The following is a 22,630-nucleotide window of genomic DNA, read 5'->3' on the forward strand; positions in this document are numbered from 1 at the left end:
GTTCAGTCGGCTGTTAACGAAATGCTAGAAGCCGATATTATTTCGCCCTCCTCTAGCCCGTGGGGAGCGCCTATTGTGCTGGTTAAGAAGCAGGACGGGTCCCTGCGATTCTGCGTTGATTTCCGTCGCCTGAATAAGATCTCTGTGGCTGACGCGTATCCGCTCCCCAGGATGGATGAGTCCCTCGATGCATTGTCTGGTGCGCGATATTTTTCGACTCTTGATTTGTTATCGGGGTTTTGGCAGTTGCCGCTCGACGAAGAGTCGAAACCTAAGACAGCATTTCGGACTCCAGGGGGGCTGTTCCAGTTTAACCGGTTACCCATGGGACTTCACTCCTCTCCAGCGACGTTTCAGCGACTTATGGAGTTGGTTTTGTCGGGCTTGCAGTGGGATACATGCTTGATTTATATGGACGATGTCATTGTTTTCAGTAAAACGTTTGAAGAACACCTCCAGCGATTGAGAGGGGTGTTCTTGCGAATGCGATCGGCTAAGCTGAAATTTAAACCGGCCAAATGTCACCTCCTTCGGAAGTCGGTTAGATACTTGGGTCACATTGTCGATTCTTCGGGGATCTCCACCGATCCCGCGAAGACGGATTGTGTCGGTTCGTGGCCGACACCTACGTCCGTTTCCGACGTGCGTAGTTTCATCGGGTTTGCTTCTTATTATCGGCGGTTCGTTGAGCACTTCGCCACTATTGCAAAACCCTTGCACGCTCTAACGGCGAAGGGAGTGAAGTTCAAATGGGGCCCGGAGGAGGAGGCCGCGTTTCGCTCCTTCCGGGACGCCTTGGTGGGTGCCCCACCCTTGTGTTATCCCGATTTTGCGAGTCCCTTTTTGCTGGACACGGATGCTAGCAACACGGGCATTGGGGGGGTGCTATCCCAAGTCGTTGGGGGTGTCGAAAGAGTTGTCGCCTACGGTAGTAGGGTGTTGTCTCCGGCGGAGCAGCGCTACTGCGTCACCCGTCGCGAGCTGCTTGCCATTGTCTTTTTTGTGCAGCAGTTTAGGCCATATCTCTATGGTCGTCACTTTACGGTCCGAACGGACCACGCGGCGCTACAGTATTCATTGAGGGTCGCCCAACCCTCGGGCCAGTTGTCGCGTTGGTTGGAAGTCCTCCAGGACTATCAGTTTACGACTACGTACCGTAAGGGGTTGCGACACACAAATGCCGATTGCTTGTCGCGGTTGTTGCCTTGTGATGAATGCGCGTGTTTGTCGGGATCGGCGCGCTGTAAACCGACGCTTGCGGGGGAGATGGGGGCACTGGCTGCGACAGCGGGCGCACCGATCGTGGATGATTCCACTGCCTCTCAGGGTCGGGACTCGCTGCTCTCGTTGTCGCTCAGCGAATGGGGCCGTCTCCAGATGGCGGACAGCTCGCTGCTAGCATTGCGCCGCAAGGTTGGGGGTCCCGAGGGGGACCAGGAGCGTACCGGCTCCTATGTACTTGAGCAGGGCATGTTATTGAGATGGGACAGGTTTTCCCGGCGGAACGCACTCGTGGTGCCTTCCGCTGTAAGGGGGAGGGTTGTCTTGGCGGCACACGAACGCCTCTTGCACTTGGGAGTTAACAAGACGCTTGCCCTGCTTCAGCGTGACTATTACTGGCCGGGAATGGGAAGTGATGTGGTAAATATTCTGAAGGGGTGCGTTGAGTGCGCCAGGCGTAAACCACCGCCCGTGGCAGCTAATCCACCGCTGCAATCTATTCAGGTCTCGCGTACTAACGAGCTCGTTGCACTCGATATTTTGGGGCCCTTCCCAGTCACGCCGAGAGGGAATAAATATTTGTTAGTGGGGGTCGAATACTTTACCCGATGGCCTATGGCGTGGCCTCTTGCTAACCAGTCGGCAGCGGCTGTGACGGACGCCTTCGTCCAGGGCTATGTCCTGGACAAGGGGGCTCCCGAACGCCTGCTGACCGACCAAGGTAAAAATTTTTCGAGTAAATTGTTGCAAGAGGTGTGCGATCTGTTGGGTACCAAGAAGGTGCGTACCTCCCCGTACCACCCGCAGACAGACGGGATGGTGGAGAGACTCCACAAAACTTTGACTTCCATGCTGTGCCAGCAGGTGTGCGAGGCACATGTAGATTGGGACCTGCAGGTCCCGGGAGTCCTTGCCGCGTATAGAATGGCCCCCCATGCAGCTACGGGGTTTTCCCCATTCTATTTGATGTACGGTCGGGAAGCTGACCCGCCAATGGAAACGCAACTTGGCCTGTCCGCTCCACGAACTAATTCTAAATTGGCAGAACATATTAAGTTTAATATTCACAAGCTGACAGAGGCGAGGGAGGCCGCACGGCTTAATTCCCGGGCTCGCCAAATTGCTAATGAACGGTTGCGGGCACGGAAGGTGTCCGGGCACGATTGGAAACCAGGTGACAGGGCCTGGCTGCATTGCCCTCAGGCACCCTTGGCTACGTCGCCTAAATTGTTGAGACCGTGGAGGGGACCCGTGGAGGTCGTGCGCGTTGCACGACCCCAGTGCGTTCAGATAAAGTGGGGAAAGCGCCGTTGGTACGTTCACCCCTCCCGACTGAAACCGTTCTCGCCTCCATATGGCCTCCCCTTGTGTCGTCATGGCCGAGCGTGTGACGTGACCGGCGACCCACAGGGGGAAATGTCTCTGCCTGATCCACGCGTATTTTCGCCTGATCTGCTCCCAGGTGTCTCGGATCTGACAGCTGCCGACCACCGGCGGCCGGATCTCCGCGGCGGGGCCGGCCCTTTCAGGCCCGTTCCACGCCGTCTGGAGCAGCCGGAACCGTCGGACGGTCGTCAGTGTCCCGCCCCATACGACGGACCAGCCAGACGGACTCGCGCCAAGTCGTGCTACTTTGCGCGACCCGCCTCGTGAGGAGTCGGGGCTGTTGGTGCGCCTCGTCACTGCGTGTAGTCGCAGGGACGTGGGGCGCGTTCGTTTTTTGGAATTTGCTCGTATCGTGTTATTGTTGACTTTTCGTGTTCATTGTCAATCTGTACATAGTTATTCTTGTTGTTGTTGTTGTTATGTTACGGGGCACACTCGGGGGGTTACGGGTTTTTTTTTGTTGGTTGTCGTTTTATCGTCGCGGTTGGTTGTTGTTAGCAGCCGGGCCGGCTGCGAGCTATGTGGGAGGGGGTGATGTAGTGGTGATACGCGCTGGGTGTGTACGTCATGTGCCAGCGCGTATGTACGTGTGTGTGTGGTGACGCGCGCTGACGGGGAGGAGCAGGCGTCAGTGCGCGGGTGGGGGTAGTGCTGCTGATTGGCTGTGTGCCGGTGACGCGCTGAGAGGGAGTGATCGGGTGGCAGCGCGGTGTGATTGGTCGAGGAGTGGAAACACGCGCTGGGCGGAAACGGATCGTAGAGATAGCGCGTGGTGATTGGGTAACTGAGGAGCGGTGCCGACGTTGAGGTCCGCATCCGCTCCGTCTCCCGGGAGGAAGAGATATATAAGATGATGCACAGAGGAGTAGAGGGCAGAAGTGGAACCATCTAAGAATGAAGACGAAGGTGCAGAGATAGAGCCCGGAGAGGAGAGTAATGGAGAGGAGAGGAGAGTAAGGGAGAGTAGAGGAGAGTAAGGTATAAGTGTGTAGCCAGAGAGAGAGAACGGTCTACACGAGCTGAGTGATGTATAGTGTGTAGCCAGAGAGAGAGAACGGTCTACACGAGCTGAGTGATGTATAGTGTGTAGCCAGAGAGAGAGAAAGGTCTACACGAGCCGAGTATGCATACGGTGTAGCCAGAGAGAGAGAAAGGTCTACACGAGCCGAGTATGCATACGGTGTAGCCAGAGAGAGATGCAAAGTCTACACGAGGCGAGTGGAGAGTGTAGCAGAGGCGCAGAGTCTACACGAGACGAGAGAAGAGTGTAGCCGAGGCGCGGAGTCTACACGAGGCACAGAGAGCCAGCAGCACAGAATCTAAGAGAGTCAAGAGAAGCGTAGGGTGAAGAAGAAGAGGTCACGAGTTGTACCGTTGTATGGTGACCGCATTGTGAAGAAGAGAGGCCACGCGTTGTATCGTTACAAGTCAAGATTTAATAAAAGAAGTGTGTTCCCGTCAAGGAGTTTCCTGCCGTCATTTTCCAATACTTCACATACACAGACATGAAGATACACACACAAGGGCACACACACAGACATGGAGTCACACAGAGAAACACAGACATACATGAATACACTCGTGCAGTTGGGAAAATTATTTTCACCGATGTTGGCAGTGCCACTTGATGTTCTTGTTCTCGATATGTATTGCATTCCCACCCACTCGCTGTATGGGAATTTGTTGTGTCACGAAGATCGAGGAAGCTTCAAAGTGTGTGTGCTATGCAGTGAAAACGGTTGAGAACTAATCCAGTACCCACTACCTGCATTAGTACCATGCACGTACGGGTGAGGTGACTTCAATGGGAGCGTGTGATAGCTCTCTGATCATCCAGTATTTTATGGCAATAAGGAATGTGAATAAAGGATCAACCAGTCTACGCGTTAACTGTGTTACTCTCTGTGTTGCATTGCATTACATTTCCCAAAAAATTGCTAAGATTGTTTTCTCAAACGGCCTGTTTCTCTCTATAAAATGTACCTGGCTCTCATAGATTGATTCGCTTTTTTTCTCCCCCGGCTGCTTCGAGGTTTTGCTAATGAGATTCTGAAAACTCAACAGGACTTCAAAAGCCCCCCTCAAAACAATACAGACAGTAGGCGCCACGATATATATTTATTCATTTTTCGTTTCCCTTAATAAAATGTTTAAAAGTTCAAAACTTAGCGACAAAGATTAAGTCGATATCGTTGTCTGCCAACACACTCAGCCAGATTAAAAAACAGACTGCAGTCACATTGGTAGCCTTGATTTATTAACTACCTTATTTTACTCCCATTCACCTCACATATTGTCTCTTGTTGTATCTTGCTATCTACGTGACCTTACCAAAAACCAAGGAATACGAATTCCAGCAGTCAATAAAGCTTAAGTGAGAACTTAGTTACATCTAACCTCAGGACATCAAAATATAACTCGAGTTAAACAGCACAATCCCTGGATACAGACAGACAACGAAGGTTAATACAACCCTAGGAATATACAGTACGTGGTAATAACCATGATCAATCACAAATCTTGAATAAACATAAACCAAATAATAATTATGAAGCATTAGACCAAGGGTCATCCGGGGAGGATGAGGCGAAATAGCCCAACCACACAGGACCAAGATAAAATGTATTCCATAGAGAGAAAGCCTCCCAACTGCCTTTGTCTCCCAGCAGCATATGATAGAAATTTGCATACGCATGCAGAGGGCATCTCGCATTAAAAATAAATCAAACACCAGGAAATATTACAAACCACGATGGAAGTACTGTAAACACCGCTACAAACATACTTTGAGTCACTTACAGAATCAGAACTATAAAAGTGGTACGACATCAAGCTATAAGAGGAAAGATATTCTTAACTTCCAAACGGTACCACAGGACTCGACTTCAAAGCCACAACACCCCCTTTGTGAGAGGCAAAGAATGTGAAATAAACCACTGCGACGATGATCTGGGCTTGTATCTTCGTCTTTATTATTTCTTTCACAGCTGGACAGCTCTGCTCTCTACCTCTCTGGCACGGCTGCACTCCGTTCTGCACTGCTGGTGGTTACTCGCGTCTCCTCTCTATCTCAACCTCTCCCGCTCCCGCGCGCCGCTGACAGGCGGTGCGCTGGAAGGAATCCTCCGCTGGCATCCCGGAGGCGAGCGAAGTGGTCCCGCTCTCTGACTCCACACACTGACCACGAGCTCTCTTCCGCGTCCCCTTATATCCCCTGGCCCACGTCACCAGTCCCCGCCTACAGCCACGTCCCCTCACGAACCTTCGAGATGGTTACTTCCCCCAAGCCTTTTAAGCTCCGCCCCTAACCTCGGCCCATCCCTCTAATTGGGTGATGGCCCAAGCGGCGGAGCCTATCCACTGATCGGCGCTCATCGATGAACTCTCGTATTACATCAACCCCCCCCCCCCCCCCCTGGTGTAACAGGACTAGCCGTCCCGGCTAAAACAAGCAACAACAATACGAGAGCAGTAGAGCATGAAGACAATGCAACAACAAGAACAATAAAAAGGTGCCCCACAAGTGCACAAGGCAAGGGCAGTAAGCACACAAGTAATTCACAACAGTATCGATAAGAAGCATATGAACACGTAATGCAAGAGGGTATAACAGTTATAAACGAAAGGGAACAGATTTTTAGCATGTACGCGACGCAGGGCCATCCCCTGCCGCAGGGCGACACGCCACCGGTCCCGATGTCGCAGAAGATGGGAGAATGGGGCGTGGAGCTCCGACTTGGCGGAATAAGATTCTGCGGGAGCAAGATCATCCGCAGCATCCGGGGCGTTCAGTGTCTGTGGGTCTGTGGAAGGCAAACCAGACCCCTTCTGGGGATCAACCGGAAACCCAGGCGGCCCATCGGGTGCATCAGACCCCGGCAGGGTAGTTAATGGGAATGAGGGAGCGACGCGCGACGCAAAGAAAGGTTTCAACCGCGAAGTGTGGACGAACCAGCGGCGCGAACCCGTCTGAATACGTACACATTGAGGGCTCCGTACCTCGATCAACTCAACAGGCCCCTGCCATGGCCTATGTAATTTGGGAGAGGTACCCACCGGTACCTGGGGACAGTGGATCCAGGCCCGGTCACCCATGACCCATGGCATCTCACGTCGCGATCGACGAGCGCACCGCTCGTTACCGGCCTGGGTCCTTGCCGTAGCAAGTCTCGCCACCTCCCGCGCTTCCGTGACCCGGCGAATTGAATCGCGGACATGTTCAGGCAAGCTTAGCGCAGGTTCCTTAGCGGGCGTCCCTAGTTGCACATCAATCGGCGGTACGTTTTCCCGAACGTACATGAGGAAGAACGGTGAGTAACCCGTGGAGGCATGCGGGGTCATACGGTAGGCAGACAGTACGCTAGGAACGTGAAGATCCCAATCGGCCTGTTTTTCGTGCACCGTGTGACAAAGCATGGCAGACAAGGTACAGTTGAACCGTTCCACCATTCCGTCCGTTTGCGGATGGTAGGGTGACGTGCGTATCTTCTTAGTTCCCAAGGCGTTCACGAACACATCCGCAATGGACGCCGCCGACTGATCGGGCAAGGCCCAAGCCATCGGCCAACGCGAAAAATACTCCACCCCAACCAACAAAAATTTGTTGCCCCTGGCAGAAGGAGGAAACGGCCCGAGGATATCAAGAGCTACAAGCTCATTAATTCGAGTAACCTTAATTGATTGCAAGGGTGGAATATATTTTGAGCCTGGGGGGTTTTTCCGAGCACATTCAGGACACGTCTGGATGGCCCTGGCGACATCAGCCGTCATGTCAATGCTAAAAATAATCCCTTTGCATTGTGAAAAGTGTTTTCTGCATGCCGAGGTGCAACAACTTGTCAGCGTGAAGTGTCCGAATCAGTTCATGTCGAAGCGTAACGGGAACCACCAGGCGCCAATGGCCCAGCATGTCATCTTGCCACATAAATAGGCCCCCACGAAAGGCAGCCTGGTGGACCCCGTCCATGCCCGGGGCCCCCCTGGGCCCAATAGCCCGAGTCCGTAACGAAACCAGTGAGTCATCCAATAGCTGCTCACGTATCCACACCGAGCGTGGCAGGTTCAATAATACACCGTCTGCTGGCCATGAATCCGCACATTACGCGGAGCATTCCACGGAGTCCACCCCCATGGATATAACCGGCCGAGGGGCGCACGCACAAGGGGAGCCCCCGGGCAACCTGGAGAGCGTGTCCGCATTTCCATGGCGAGTACCCTTACGGTAGTGTATCTCAAACGAGAACTCCTGCAACGTTTCGAGCCAACGTGAAAGCTGGACCGATGGTTGTTCAATCTTTAACGAGTATTGCAGAGCAGCGTGGTCGGTGCATACAATACATTTCCTACCATAAAAATAAGGCCGATATTGGCGAACAATATACACGATCGCCAGAAGCTCCCTGCGCGTAACACAGTAACGAGTCTCGGTCGGAGAGAGAACCCTGCTACCATATGCCACGACCCGTTCCACACCGTTTTTGCGTTGTGACAGCACGGCGCCAATGCCCGTATCACTGGCATCTGTGTCCAGAATAAAGGGCAGTGAAAAGTTGGGATAATCAAGCGTCGGCGCGGACACCAACCGATCCCGGAGGGTTCGAAAAGCCAACTCCTCCTCGGGTCCCCATCGGAATTTCTGATTCTTACCCGTTAATACGTGCAGGGGTCTAGCGATGGTAGCAAAATGTGGAACTAATCGACGGTAGTAGGACGCGAACCCGATGAACCACCGTACCTCACCCACGGAGGTGGGGGTCAGCCAATCACGGATACAAGAGGTTTGTCCGGGTCCGTGGCGATGCCGTCGGAGCTCAAAATGTGACCCAAATAACGCACAGATTGTTGCAGAAGATGACACTTCTTAGGTTTAATTTTCAGATTAGCAGACCGCATTCTGTCAAAAACAACCTTCAAGCGTTGGAGGTGTTCTTCAAACATGCGACTAAACACAATGACGTCATCCAAATATATGAGACACGTGTCCCATTGCAGTCCCGCCAATACCAGCTCCATCAGCCGCTGGAACGTGGCGGCGGCAGCATTCAGCCCCATGGGAAGGCAATTAAATTCAAATAGGCCCTGTGGCGTACGAAATGCCATCTTAAGTCGCGACGCCTCGTCGAGGGGCAGCTGCCAAAATCCCGCCGAGAGATCGAGGGTGGAATTTTTTTTTAGCTCCTGACAGGGCATCCAGGGAGTCATCCATCCGTGGCAGGGGGTACGCATCTGCCACGGATACCTTATTCAATTTACGAAAATCCACACAAAACCGGAGGCCGCCATCTTTCTTCTTAACAAGCACAACCAGGGCACCCCAAGGCCTATTTGATGGCGAAATTATGTCGGCAGCAAGCATTTCGTCCTCCGCCCCTCGCATATGGTCCCTCTCAGCGGGAGTCATGCGGTGCGGATTCATCCGTATGGGGCTCGCTACCCCGGTATCTATGTGATGAGATAAGAGTGACGTACGACCCAAGTCAAGGTCACTCTTGCTAAAGACATTCGTGTAATCCGACAGCAGCGTTCGCAGAGCGTCCTGTTGGCGGCCGGATAACGATGAATTTTCCCCGCACAGCTCGGCGATCCACCGTTCGTCGGAATTAGCATCGCGGCGTGCCACCACGGCCAAAACGCGTGGACCATTCTCCTCGCAGTCCGTAAATACGGTGGTGGCATGAGCCAAGACCGCACCGGCCAGCACCACCACGCCTTCCGGGCCCTCGTTCAGCACTTGTATGAATGGGGCCTGGCCAGCGTGGACGATCGTTTGTGCGGCGACAAGAGAAAAATGGTTGGCGGCGGAGTTAGACGCGGACAGCACAATTCTGGCCGTCTATGTCCCCCAAGGGTTTCTGGTAACGCAAGGGTATGAGCATTTGCGCGCCAGGTGGAACCTCCACCGTGACGTCCGTCATAGCCTGCACGGCAAGGCACAGCAATGGGCGACCCAGCGACGATGGTAAAAAAAACATTTTCCGGCCCTCCAGCAGTTCCAAACAGCCCTGGTCCACAAGGATCTTAACGGGCATCCAACGAAGGAAGTCGGTGTTCCAACAAGCAGGGCACCGCCAATGAACGTGAAATCAAGACCGTCCCTGATGCGGCCACATTACCAACAGCAATGTGAACATCCACTTGTCCGATAATGCCCATACTCCCCCCGTTAGCGGCAATATACGCGTCAAAAGCCGGTCACACCCGTGAAGCCGGAATAGACAGGAGGTGGAAAAATGACGTCAAAAATGATAGTCGTCGACGCCCCGGTATCAACTAAAATCCGAACGTCCACCCCCTGTATAGTACCCGGTATGGTGGAGGACCCTGATGAGGCCGCGACGACATGGCACGCCAATTTCAGCCATTGCGTAACCGTACACGGCTGCCCCCCAACAGCCTCACAAGCGTCGCGAATTACGGGAACTTTTGGCGCACCGGAAGATGCCTAAGCTGTCAACACATGCCGGGTGTCCGATGCGTACCGACTTGCCTGGCCCGGTATGCGGTCCGACCCTGTAGACGACCCTGAAGGTGGAGGCCCGGGCGACGAGGGAGGACGGGGACGACTCCGGCAGTCGCGTGCGAAGTGGCCCATCCGGCCGCACCTGAAGCTCACCGACCCCGCACGACGGGAGGCCCCCTCAGAGTGTCCACGCGGCATCGGGGCAACTCCCAGGCGCCCCATAGGCCCACGTCGTGGCACCCAGCGGGGCGCAGCAGCAGTCAGCTCCCCGTTGCTATTGTCGTCCGGAATATGGACGACACGAGAAGGCGCCCATCCCTCCGGTTCCCCATCCTTGGCGGGGTCTCCCGTCCAGGCGGCCATCTGCTTCCACCGACGCAAGTTAACCTTTGCGTCGAGGCACCTGGCAGCCCATCGGGATGTCAACGGCTCGTGGCCGCACACCGGTAGTGAGATGTCCATTTCTTTAGACAACTCCAGCATCTTGGTTAGAATCAAGGGGTCGAGCAGGTCAGCCATGGAGTCGGGGTAAGCGGCCATCGTGAGCGCCACGAGTGCGCCGCGATACACGAGTGGAGATTCGTTGACTCCCCGGCGCCGATGCATGAATTTTCTCTGCGCGTCAGACGGTGGTTCGTAGATTTCCGCCATCTCAGTGAATGCATCCCGCAGTGTATTCTTCCTCCCTGAGGGAATAGACCAAAACACCGCCAACGAAACATCGTCCAGCAACGTGGGCAAGGCCTCCAGTGCCTCGTCCTCCGTCCACTTCACTGAACTGTAAGCGGATTCGAACTGCCAGGTAAAGGCGTTCCAGTCGCCGCCCGTGGAGAATTATTTTATGTTGGGTAGGTGATTGCTCCGCCGAACGCTCCCGTCTCCTGCCGCCGCCGCCTCCCCCGGGCGCATGGCATGCTGCTCAGAGAAAATGGCGGCATCGGGTCGCGCGCTCGCGGCCGCACCCAAAATGGCGGTTTCGCACCACGTGGCGCCCGACACGGGCGCGATGGCGGCCCGATTCTCAACCGGCGGAATTTCCCGCGCCGGTCCTGATGCCGTAGACGAGGCGACCAGCGTGATGATGTTCAGAAGAACAGCTTGGAGAGAGTCGATTTGCTCCGCCAGCCGCTTCCAACCGTCCTCTGCGGCCGGAAACAAAGACGGGTCCACGTCCTTACGTGGTCTCTTGGTCGTACCAGCCACGGTCGCGGTAACCGGGTCCGCCAATTTCTGGCTGAGCGGATCATCATCTTCGTCCGAGGACGGCGCAGGTGGGTTCTTTTTCTTGAGATGCTTGGACATCGTAGCAGTGACCGATTCGTCCAAGTCCAAGAGTCACTTCTGACGCCAATGAAATAAACCACTGCGAGGACGATCTGGGCTTGTGTCTTCATCTTTATTATTTCTTTCACAGCTGGACAGCTCCGTTCTCTCCCTCTCTGGCACGGCTGCACTCCGTTCCGCACGGCTGGTGGTTACTCGCGTCTCCTCTCTATCTCAACCTCTCCCGCTCCCGCGCGCCGCTGACAGGCGGTGCGCTGGGAGGAAGCCTCCGGCCCGCCACGTGGCCGCTGGCGTCCCGGAGGTGAGCGAAGTGGTCCCGCTCTCTGACTCCACACACTGACCACGAGTTCTCTTCCGCTTCCCCTTATATCCCCTGGCCTATGTCACTAATCCCTGCCTACAGCCATGCCCCCTCACGAACCTTCGAGATGGTTACTTCCCCCAAGCCTTTTGAGCTCCGCCCCTAACCTCGGCCCATCCCTCTAATTGGATGATGGCCCAAGCGGCGGAGCCTATCCACTGATCGGCGCTCATCGATGAACTCTCGTATTACAAATGTAACACACCCGCGAGGGAAGGGGAGGGAGATGTGGGAACTCCCCTCCTTCCAGGTTAATTATTGCAGAGGGTTGGGGGACTTAAAGGACGCAAGTGGGGGCAATCTGGAGCAGCTGCTCCCATTGATGGCGGGATGGCTCGAGGAAGGATTAAGAAACCAGGTTTTGATGAAACTTATATTACCTCAATAAAACCAGAACCCACACACATACACACGTACAGCTGTTCTCACAGGCTGAGAGCGAATTTGTGAGAAGGCGAGCCGAGGGAAGAGAATTTCAGATATAACCAGAGACTCTACCCATACAATTCAGAAGACTCCTGCCAGCTACTGCAAGGACTCCAGCCAGCGACAGAAGATCACCACCAGCTACAGAAGACTTACACAACACAGAAGGGTTCTGCAATCAACAAAGGATGGCGAGGCTTGCTGAGTAGCGATGTGTCACCCAGTGCGTGTTCAGCGCTGACAGAAAAAGTATCGCTCGAAAGTCATTCTACACTGAGTGCCAGCTCCCACGAGCAGCTGCAGCTCGAGTTGAACTGACGAGCAACGTCCAGCAATCAACCTCGAGAAAGGACGGAAAGCGCCAAGCATCGACCAAGCCAGCATCACAGAGAACCAGCTGCACGCGCAGTTGTGCACCGCCAGCCCCACTGAGCACAGGTGTCAGCTTGCCAGCGGCAAGAGCGATCGAGCATCTTCAAGGACAAGCATCGTGCCAACGCAGCTCATCCAGCAGTGGAGGGAGCCGGCAGCTAACAGCAGACATGCCCCGAGCCAGAGGGAGCAACGAAGCTGTTCGTATGACACGCCCACATTCATGCGCTACCATGCATCGCCCAGCGTCTGTTTGACGCGAAGAATTGATCCAGGGAACCAAACCACACACATAAACATACCCAGACTAATAATAAGGATCAAGGAGACAAATCCCCAAACACACATGAAACACATACCCGGACTGATAATAAGAAGACTAATGATAAGGGTGCGTCAACTATTAGTGATAACGAAGAACCACGCTGCCCATTGAGTTACGTGATACGGTCGTTTAGAAGTATCTTAGTCGTTATTTTTTTTATTGGATACAAATTAAGTGAATTCCTCGATGAAAACTAAACGTTTAGAAACCTACGTTACAAACCTATATACTCGCAAATTTAATGAAGCCTTAGAATCTGCTCAAGCAGGCACACTGCCACACACCATTGGTCCAAGACAATTCGTTAAATACATAATCTTACCGATGAATTCATTGACGCATACATTGCCTTCGGGATATGTTTCTTTATTGCCGTTCGTATGATTCTCGCCGCTTGCATGTTTAAGGACTTTTTCCTATCGCCGTATATGCTCGCGTTACTCCGAGGAATTAATCGATTGTTCTGATTACCCAGTTTGACAACGTAATCATTGAAGGTTAAATGTACGGATCAATGAGGAGAACATCTCCAGGAGTACTATGTTAACAATTCCAAGCATAAGAGTTCGCATATTAGAGTGTATGTTTTCGTTTAGAAATTAAAGTTGCTTAACACAGAAGTGTATGAATGGTTCCTTCCTGAGTTCATGCATGATAATCTCAATCATGAGAACTGTATCCTGCGGTGAGATTTGAATTTGGAGACCTCACATAAACACACTAGGACATAATCAGTAAATGTTAAAGCGAGAATAATTGTATTATCCCGATTGATTACACAACCCTAGACAACGAAGCTAAGCCTAACTAGCGTAACTGCATACATTAGCATAATCACATACATTCGCATACCATAATATGATCACCTCGCTAGTTAGCATAATTTGCGCGCATAATTAAATAAATCAGCATAATGTCCGATAATTACGCATTTTTTCAATCTTCAATTCATTTGTATTATTTTTTTTATAAATTTTCCAAGACCATTCCCACACGTCATCAGGTATAACTGAATTTGAGAGAGAGATAAAACACAGACACGGAGATACAAAGACAGACAAACAAGCAGAGAGAGAGAGAGACAACACAGAGACACACAGAGAGAGACACACAACATAGACACAGAAACCCAATGCCTCTGTGTTGAGGCCTTAAATATAGAGAGATGGGGGGGGGGGGGGGGCAGAGAAAGAGGTGGGACTGTTGGAGCAGCTGCTGGAGCAAAAAAATGAGCATGTCACTGAAAGACTCAACAAGACTGGTACATTTTTGAGAGAGTTGTGTGGAAATTCACCCCGAAGCGAGGAGGGAGAGAAAGAGCGAATGGAGTTGAGAGCCTGGTAAATTTTAGAGATAGAAATATGCAGTTTGAGAAGTATTTTAGTCATTCGTTTTCATTAATTGCATAACTGTACCAATAAATTAATTGATGAAACTAAACATTTATAAACATCTATGTTACGAATCTAAACACTCACAGGGATACTATTGTGTTAAAATCTTTATTTTGATCACATAATCTTGCCCGCGAATTTATTGATCCCGTAGCCAATTGATAACATTTGCGAGACAAGCAGGCACACTGCCGCACACCATTGTTCCAAGACATTTCGTTAATTGCATAATCTTACCAATGAATTAATTGGGGTATACTTTGCTTTAGGGACATGTTTCTTTATTACTGTTCGTATGAATATTGTCACATAAATTTTAAGGACTTTTCCTATTGCCGTGTATGCTCGCTTTACTCTGAGAAATTAGCCGATTGTTCTGTTACCCAGTTTAACAAACGTTACCATTAAGGGTTAAATGTACGGATCAATGAGGAGGACATCTCCAGGAGTACTGTGTTGACATTCCTTGCATAAGAGTTCGCATATTAGAGTGTTATGGTTTTTTTCGATATTAAAGTTGCTTAACACACAAGAGTCTGAGTGGTGCTTTCCTAAGTTCTGGCATAATAATCTTAATTATAAGAACTGTATCCTGCGGTGAGATCTGAATTTTGAGACCTGACGTAACACACTAACACATAATCATTAAAAGTTAAAGCGAAAATCATTGTATTACCACGACTGATAATACAACCGAGACAACGAAGCCGAGCCTAATTAGCATAATTGCATACACTTGCATAACTTCATACAATTATACTTTCTTCATTTTATTATCACGATTGCTAATATCCTTAGACAATTTTGCAGAGCCCAATTATCATAAATGCATAATTTTCACAATTACACTAATAAGCATAATTTAGGAAATTACACATTTTTTTTCATTGAATTTTCATTATAATTTTTTAAATAATTTTTGAAGACCGAATATATACAACAACCATCAGGAGTGAAACAAAGTGGACTATTGTCGGTGTATGTGCTTCTTCAATAATATCGTGTGCACTCAGCAGCCTGAACAGTCTGTATTTGTGCCAGAAGAAGAAACCAGGATGCATTTTAGGAAGCCCTGCAACTTTTTCGGAATTCCCAAAAATACTGGATATGATGGTGTGCCGGCATGCAAGAAGTGAAAGTGCTACAAAGTGTGGTGGGTATATCTCTAGCTGTTGCCCAGTGATGTTTGCGTGAGTTAGGGGTATGTCCTTGCCCGAACTCTCTTCAATATCTGCATGTACTGGGTGTTCTGTTGTAAAGTGAATCGTAGTCTGCATGGCACATCTGTCGTTAAGTGAGGGTTACTATCCTTTACTCTTCTGAGGATGCTGTGATTGATGTGGAGTCACTGGATACCCATACATTGGCTTTTGAAGTCCTGGGTGTCGAGAAAAAGGCATTAGGATTTAATATCTCGTGGTTCAAACCCAAAATCCAGGCTTTACATTCATCCTTAAATGGTGGTGTACGAGGTTTTCTGCTACGCTTGCGTTGTGACAGGCTTGTATCGTTGTAATGCTGAGGATTTACTGTAGTGAGAGTGATGACGAGGAGAGTAATAATGATGTTGCAAAAGTTGGTGTGAAATCAGGTATGTAGTCGATAAGGGAGATTACACATATGGAATATGGGTGTGTGTCAAGTAATTCTGGATGGCTTTCAGACTAGACTGGTTGTGAGGTAACATGGACACAGGGTTAGAGGCTCCACGACTAATCAACGTAAGGGAGAAAGGTCAAAGGAATGAGACTGGTCAAATAGCACTGAAGAGTTGTTAAATCTCATGTGTGTGGCAGATGTTCTGGCCATCGATCACCAGGTGGAGTAATACATTTTCGGTCAACTGGTGGGAACAACCAACAAAATGGGCTTGAGTCTTGTCAACATTCAGCTGAAGAAAATTATTCTTCATCTAAAATTTGATGAATGAGTGATGATGAAAGTGTATATGTCACTGATGCAGTCAGATTTCAGCTGAAATTATGTCAGTGACGTCTCTATAACAGTGAGAGTACACGCCCAGAAATCAAAGCAAAGCTCCAAGTGGAGCCGAATGGTTCCGAGTGTCGTTTCTTGAGGAACCCCAAATGATATTGCGGCCTGCAGAGTTCAACAGGTTATTTACCACCCTAAACAAAGCAGTATTCGTGCTATCCAATGATCTGAATCCCGGTTGATAGGGGTCAAGGAGATTATTCAAGGCCAGATATTGCTGGAGTCAATTAGCCACAGCACTCCAAGACCTTACTGAGGAAATTAATCTTAAGAGATAAGATTGAAGTTAACCAACGACTCTGGATTAAGACCTGGCTTCTAAAGGAGGTGAGTTACAGCTGCCATCTTAAATGTGAAATGAACAATACCCAAGCTGAGGCCTGTTGAACAGATCGAACACAAATGCACCCAGACGAGTAAAGTTTTCAGAAATAAAATTGAAGAAAGGTCGAGATTCAGAGATCAGATCAGAGGAGTGACCTCAGAAGGACAGATATCACGGAGATAAGTTAGTGTTGTACCCTTAAAAGGGTGCAGAACCTTCGATTAGCACGGTTGGCTATGTACGGTGCGACAGAAATTCAACATACATGTAAAAGGAGGCAAAAAATTTGAACGTAAAGGAGCAGCGAATTATGAAGACAGCCAGGAATGAATAGAAATATTTTATCAGTCAAAGAATTTAACCTAAGGGACTAGAATAAGAAACTGGTTTGAGAAATTGATGAATAGTAGCAAATATAGTTCCGTGTCTAATTTCTGCTGGGCGCAATAACGTCAGCGACATAGTGATTTGCCGTTTGATTTTAGTCATTTTTTCTTTTAGGGATATCATTAGAGCACCTGTTTCACAATTGCTAACTTAACCATACTTGTATTTTACTTTGCTCTGTAATGAATTTAGAAACCCATAACTTCTGATTATGCATTACATTTTGAAATGTAGTGTTACGTTCAGTACGACTTAGATTATGATTATTTAAATGATTATATCCATTTAATGCCATTGTAATGTCTATTTTTTTTATTCTAAGAGATCTAGATTTCACACTCGAAATGATTACTTACCAAGATTCTCAATCCATTTCTGGAGCTCAGCGTGGTAATTGTTCTTCACATCTCTGAGCGATTGTAGGAAATGATTGCAATCATTCTCTTCGCTGTCAAGGAAGTGGTCGATGAGGAAGCGAGACTGCTTCTTAGAGTCACTGATTTCCTTAATCTGTTTATAAACGTTTCGGTTAATTAGGTCTTTACTTTCCAGTTCATCCAGCAAATCGGAGGGCTCTTCACTGATCCAGTCTATCAGTTTTCTTTTGTTTGTCCGGATTATGTCCCGCCATGATGTGTCATTTTCTGCAGTGTCTGTTCAATTACAAAAGGGAGCACAACAGTTGAATAACTTAGTTGTCTGCTTTGCTCATTCCAAATAATCAAATTAGAAAATACAAAAAATCTTAACATTAATCCGTTTTCAACATTATCAGCCATTTTTATTTGCCGAACTTAGAATTATCCTTGTGATGCTACAATCCATGTATTTTTTGCACACCAGCTCATCTCATCACTCCATCACCATTATTATTGCCGTTTCTGACATGATCCAAGCTCTTGGTGCCATCAGTGTCATACATTTGCTACCATCCCTTTCAGCGCTGAATCCTGCCCAAGCCCACTTAGTTCACAGGATTATAACATTGCATTTTGTTCTAGAATCCATGTGCCCCATTTTATATCTTGAGTTGTTATTTTCAGCGTACATTTATCCATACGTTTTTGCATAAAATGCAGTGTTTGTTCTATGTTCGTAATCAGTGTCAATGTTCCAATTCAAATGACATAACACATTGCTTTGGTTTTTATTCTCATTTTCCAAAAGAATTACTACCTGATGGACTCATCTATTTATGTTTCCATATTAATCCTGTTTTTTTTACAATACTTTCCTTAGATGTAGGTATTGAGTTGTGTTTTTCAGTTGTATCTTCACCACACCAACCCGCAGCCTAAAACACTGCGTTCAGTCACCTACAACCTTAGCTTCATCAAACATGACACTATTAATGTAAGTGCAGTAGTCAAAGATCTGTTCTTGATCCATTGATTAACTAAATTAAATGGAAAGTTTACCTCGATATAATCGTTATTTTTTTAATCAATGGTTTTACTTAATTTGACTCCTGTGTCCTGGTCAAATCGTCAAATCTTGAAATCAACATTTCGTCCACTTTCCGTTGTCCAATCAATCCCTAAATTTTACACACACACTCAAATCCGGTGACAATGCATGTCTGTATCAAAATCGGCATCAAATAATCAATTAATTGGCTCCTTGAAAGCAATTCATTTTTTGTATGGCCGACTTATTAATTAATTACATTTATGGTGGTCAAAAACGCCGTGGTCCTAAACTCTGGAATCGGCTTTCCCAAGAAGCAGGCGCCACGTGTCTCGGGCGCCTGCTTCTTGTCAACGAGTTACAGGCACCCTCTACACAAACATAAGTTGTACATTGAAGATTCATTCATAAAATAACCTATTAATTCAAGTGAGCGTTGATGTGGGAGCAGGCGCCGCATCATTGACGTACTTCTCCACGGTGAGTTAAACGAAGTTGTGAAAAGAATTTTCATTGTATGTCGTCGTCAAAACTTGTAATCAAAATGTCATCCAGTTACCGTTGTCCAATCGATTCCAAATTTTGCATGCCTGGATCAAAATCCCCATCAATTAATCAATTACTTGGCTCGTTTAAACCAATTAATATTTGGTATAGAAGCCTTATTTCACGAGTGCTTTGCAAACAGGTTTTGCTAAAAATATATGTTAATACCAACGTAGGAATCGACACTTCGAAACTAGCCTGGAACATTATTTTCGTACAATTTTTCATTTTTTTCCCTTCTTTTAGGTAAACAGTCACAACAAATGCTTTAGTGTGTTTACAAAAGTTGTTTATTATGATGTAGTGCATCCAATGGGACAATGCATGGATAGGGTGAGTGACATCATTTTTGCACTGGCCACATTGAAAGTTAACTTTTAACATTTTTATACACAAAATTCGTGATCTGATCCCATCTGTGAAGGACAAGATTCCTGACATGCAATATCCCGGCGTCTACAAACTAAGCTGTATTTGTGGCAGCAGGAACATTGGGGAAACCAAACGAAATGTCTCGGACCGTGGTCGTGAACATAAGGCAGATCTGAAACATGGCAAGACCAATTCTTCTGCCGTGGCTGATCATTACTTCAATGCGGTTGGCTCACGTGAAATTGATTTCTCTAAGACGATGGTACTTTGCAAGCCGACTGGCTATCAACAAAGCTTCATTCACGAAGCCATCCATATATACAGACACAATTTCCACTGAGACAATGGATTTAAACTCAGCAATCATTGGAAAGATGTCATCAACCACTTTGGGTCATGACTTGATTTGTGTTTTCTTGTCAACCTCTACCGTCAGCAGTGTGGATGATCAAGGGTAGAAAAGAACAGCGCACCCGCCAAAGCATCCAGTGAGTCATCCATCCGAGGAAAAGGGTATGCTAGCTGAACGTGTTATTTTTCACTATGGGAATCTCATTTGCCAGTAAAAATATGATAATTGTTTTTTTACCCTTCTATCTGGCAACAAAACTGACACCTTTTTACAAGGAGTGATGTTTGCATAGACCGCAATACCTGCAGTCATAATACAAACAAAAGACATAACTCTGATAATGTGCACTGTCCTTGAAGTTAATTGGTCCACACCCGAGACAGCTTATGACTGCAGGTATTGCGGTCTATGCAAACATGACTCGTTGTAAAAAGGTGTCAGTTTTGTTGCCAGATAGAAGGGTAAAAAAACAATTATCATGTTATTTTTCCTCAGGGCACAGCCAGTAGGGATTCTGCCGGATAGGAGCGGCATCACCCGTAACAATGTGATGACTCAAGAACGTCGTGCGGCCGATATCAAATTTACCCTTGCTAAACAGGTCTGAGAATTTGCGCAAAAACGGTCGCAGCTTATCCCTCTGGGCCTCGGGCAAATCCGCACTCTCGGCACAGAGCTTATCTATCCACCCCTCGTCAATACTCTGGTGCGGTCGTGTATGAGACGCGGCACCCACGTTCCTAATGATGTTTCCCTCAGGAAGTGCCAGCGACGTGTGGATGACCCGAGGTGTCTAACCCTGCATTAATAACTTTAATGGAGGGTTCCTGATCGTTGGATACCAACGTCTGAGCTCCTAGTAACGTCAGTCCACGACTGGCCTTATTAGAAGGCCCCAAAAGGATACCTCCAGCCATTGCTCCCTGGTCAAGCAGCTTCCGCAATCAGAGGGTAACCAACATTTGCATGCCAGGGGGAATTTTCACCATCCGACTTGCAATTGCCTGCATGGTGGGGTTAGCCATGCATAAGCGGGTGGGAGTTGGAAAGAATGCCATTCGACGGCCGGATGGTAATTTCAGGTACCCCTGGTCAATCCGAATTTTCAGGGGCATCCTCCCCAGAAAATCGGTCCCAAGCAAGCAAGGGATGGCAAGCGACGTGGAAACAAGAACCTGTCCCGTCAGTCCAACATCAGCGATGCACACCTCAGCCGTTAATCGTCCAATAATGCCCAATGAGCCACCGTTAGCGGCGAAGCATGGAGCTTCGACAGGGCACAAGACTCGACATTTATGGGACAAGATGATATAATTCAATTCTGAAATTATGGTCGCTAACGCATGAACAAGCACCCTTATTTCCACCCCTTCTATGAACCTAACAACAGCAGACGAACCTGCGGTCACGGCCACCACGCGATGGACTTGCTCTGACCACTGACCAGGTCGGAAAGGCCGGTCGTCAGCTGTAGCACATGACACGACTGCCTCCGGGACGAGGCAATGCCTGGATGCATTTTGCCACCTTGAGGGACGAGAGATCGTCGTCGTCCATGACCGGCAGAACGATGTTGAGATCCTTGGTCAAAGCCAGCAGTCTCTCGAGGACCAATGCGTTGATTCCGTCGAGGTCCATCCTCGGAAAGGCAGCCTTCACCAGTGCCAAAGTGCGCTATAGAAGGCAAGGGGTGTCTCTGTTTCCCCTTTCTTTCACGTAGCAAACTTGTGGCGCACGTTCGATGCTGGCTCGTAAATTTTCGCCATTTGCTCGAAGGCCTGAGTCAGCGTGGCCCTCTCCAATAGCGGGATGATAAGAAATGCCGCCAGGGCGTTGTCATCGAGGGTGGCGGGTAGCGCTCTCAGCGCCTCCGCCTCCGTCCACCCCGCCAAGTCGGCATTCATCAGGAACCGCTTCTTGAAGGCCACCCAGTCGCCTCCGGCAGCTGTGAATTCCTTCACGAAGGGAAGCCGTCGCAGTAGAGACAGAAAGTCCACCAACAATGTTGACACAGTTGAGATTTGGCGGGCTGCACGCTCCGATCCTGCGAGAAACTGGCGGCAGTGAGCGTGGGCTGCACCACAGAGGTTTCCGCCTGGCGTGAAATGGCGGCTGAAACATCGTCCCCACGCGGCTCCGCTGCTCCCTCTCCCACCGCCGACTCTGCTGGTTGGAGCTCTGCAAGGATGGACGCCGCGGCTTGGAGGAGCTCCGCCAGCGATGAACTGTCGCGAGCCCGGACGGGCCTCTGCTCTGCCTACATCGCCTTGCCTCCATCCTCCGGGGCTGTTTGCGGGATGAGATCTTCCTCCTCGTGATCCGATGTCTTGGTACGTAGTCTGTGGTGCGTAGACATGGTCTATGGCTAGCTAAGTAAAATAGCGTATTGGGCCACTTCAGACACCAGTTGTAGTGGATTGAGTCGCAGACATACTTCTTGGAGGCAACACATTTATTTCTACCAACACATAACACAAAGGGGTAACTGCCCCTTTACCAGATAACAGCCTTGGGTGGTGGACCACCAGGCTAAACTACACTAATACTCTGGGAGTTAGCTACAACAGACCGGACCCTGGCTCGGGTCCGGGTCCACATGTTGGTGACTCTTCCTGGATATAGAACGTAGATCTTCAGATGACAGTAGCAACGCTCAAACCCGGTCCCCATGGAAAGCCGGTTTATATCCTCCCAGCTCGTGGCCGACCCCGCCCTTGGCCACGCCCACCTTCGAGAGACCTCTGGACATCTCTTGAACCTTCCCGTAGGATCTTTCCCCTGACACATGACCACCCCTTAGCTCCCACCTGGGGCCCCATGGAGATTTCACTGGTCACCTGTCCTTCGTGGTCAACCAGAGTGCATGGCCCACAGTAACCTCGTTCCCGTGGCCTGCCCTCTCACACGCTACCCTGTAGGGGTCAGCACTACACGCGGAGCGTGGTGCTCTCAGCGCTGTCGCCCAGCGATCACCAAGCCCCCTCCAGGGCTGGTACTATTCCCACATATACAGTGAGG

The 22,630-nt window shown here is 49.4% G+C and overlaps 1 protein-coding gene across 1 annotated transcript in view; it reads right to left on the reverse strand.

Annotated features, from left to right (window-relative positions):
• Positions 1-21,250, reverse strand: part of LOC144949935 (interferon-induced very large GTPase 1-like) — a 120,653-nt gene extending 99,403 nt beyond the window's left edge. The window contains exons 1-3 of the mRNA XM_078879924.1: positions 21,112-21,250; positions 17,292-17,588; positions 15,537-15,606 (exon numbers count right to left, since the gene is read on the reverse strand). Of these exons, the coding sequence (XP_078736050.1) occupies positions 15,537-15,606; positions 17,292-17,588; positions 21,112-21,250 (506 nt within the window). The remainder of the gene's footprint in view (positions 1-15,536; positions 15,607-17,291; positions 17,589-21,111) is intronic.
• Between the last annotated feature and the right edge of the window lie 1,380 nt (positions 21,251-22,630).

Source organism: Lampetra fluviatilis, chromosome 55 (assembly GCF_964198595.1).
Source record: "Lampetra fluviatilis chromosome 55, kcLamFluv1.1, whole genome shotgun sequence".
Classification (NCBI taxonomy): domain Eukaryota; kingdom Metazoa; phylum Chordata; class Hyperoartia; order Petromyzontiformes; family Petromyzontidae; genus Lampetra; species Lampetra fluviatilis.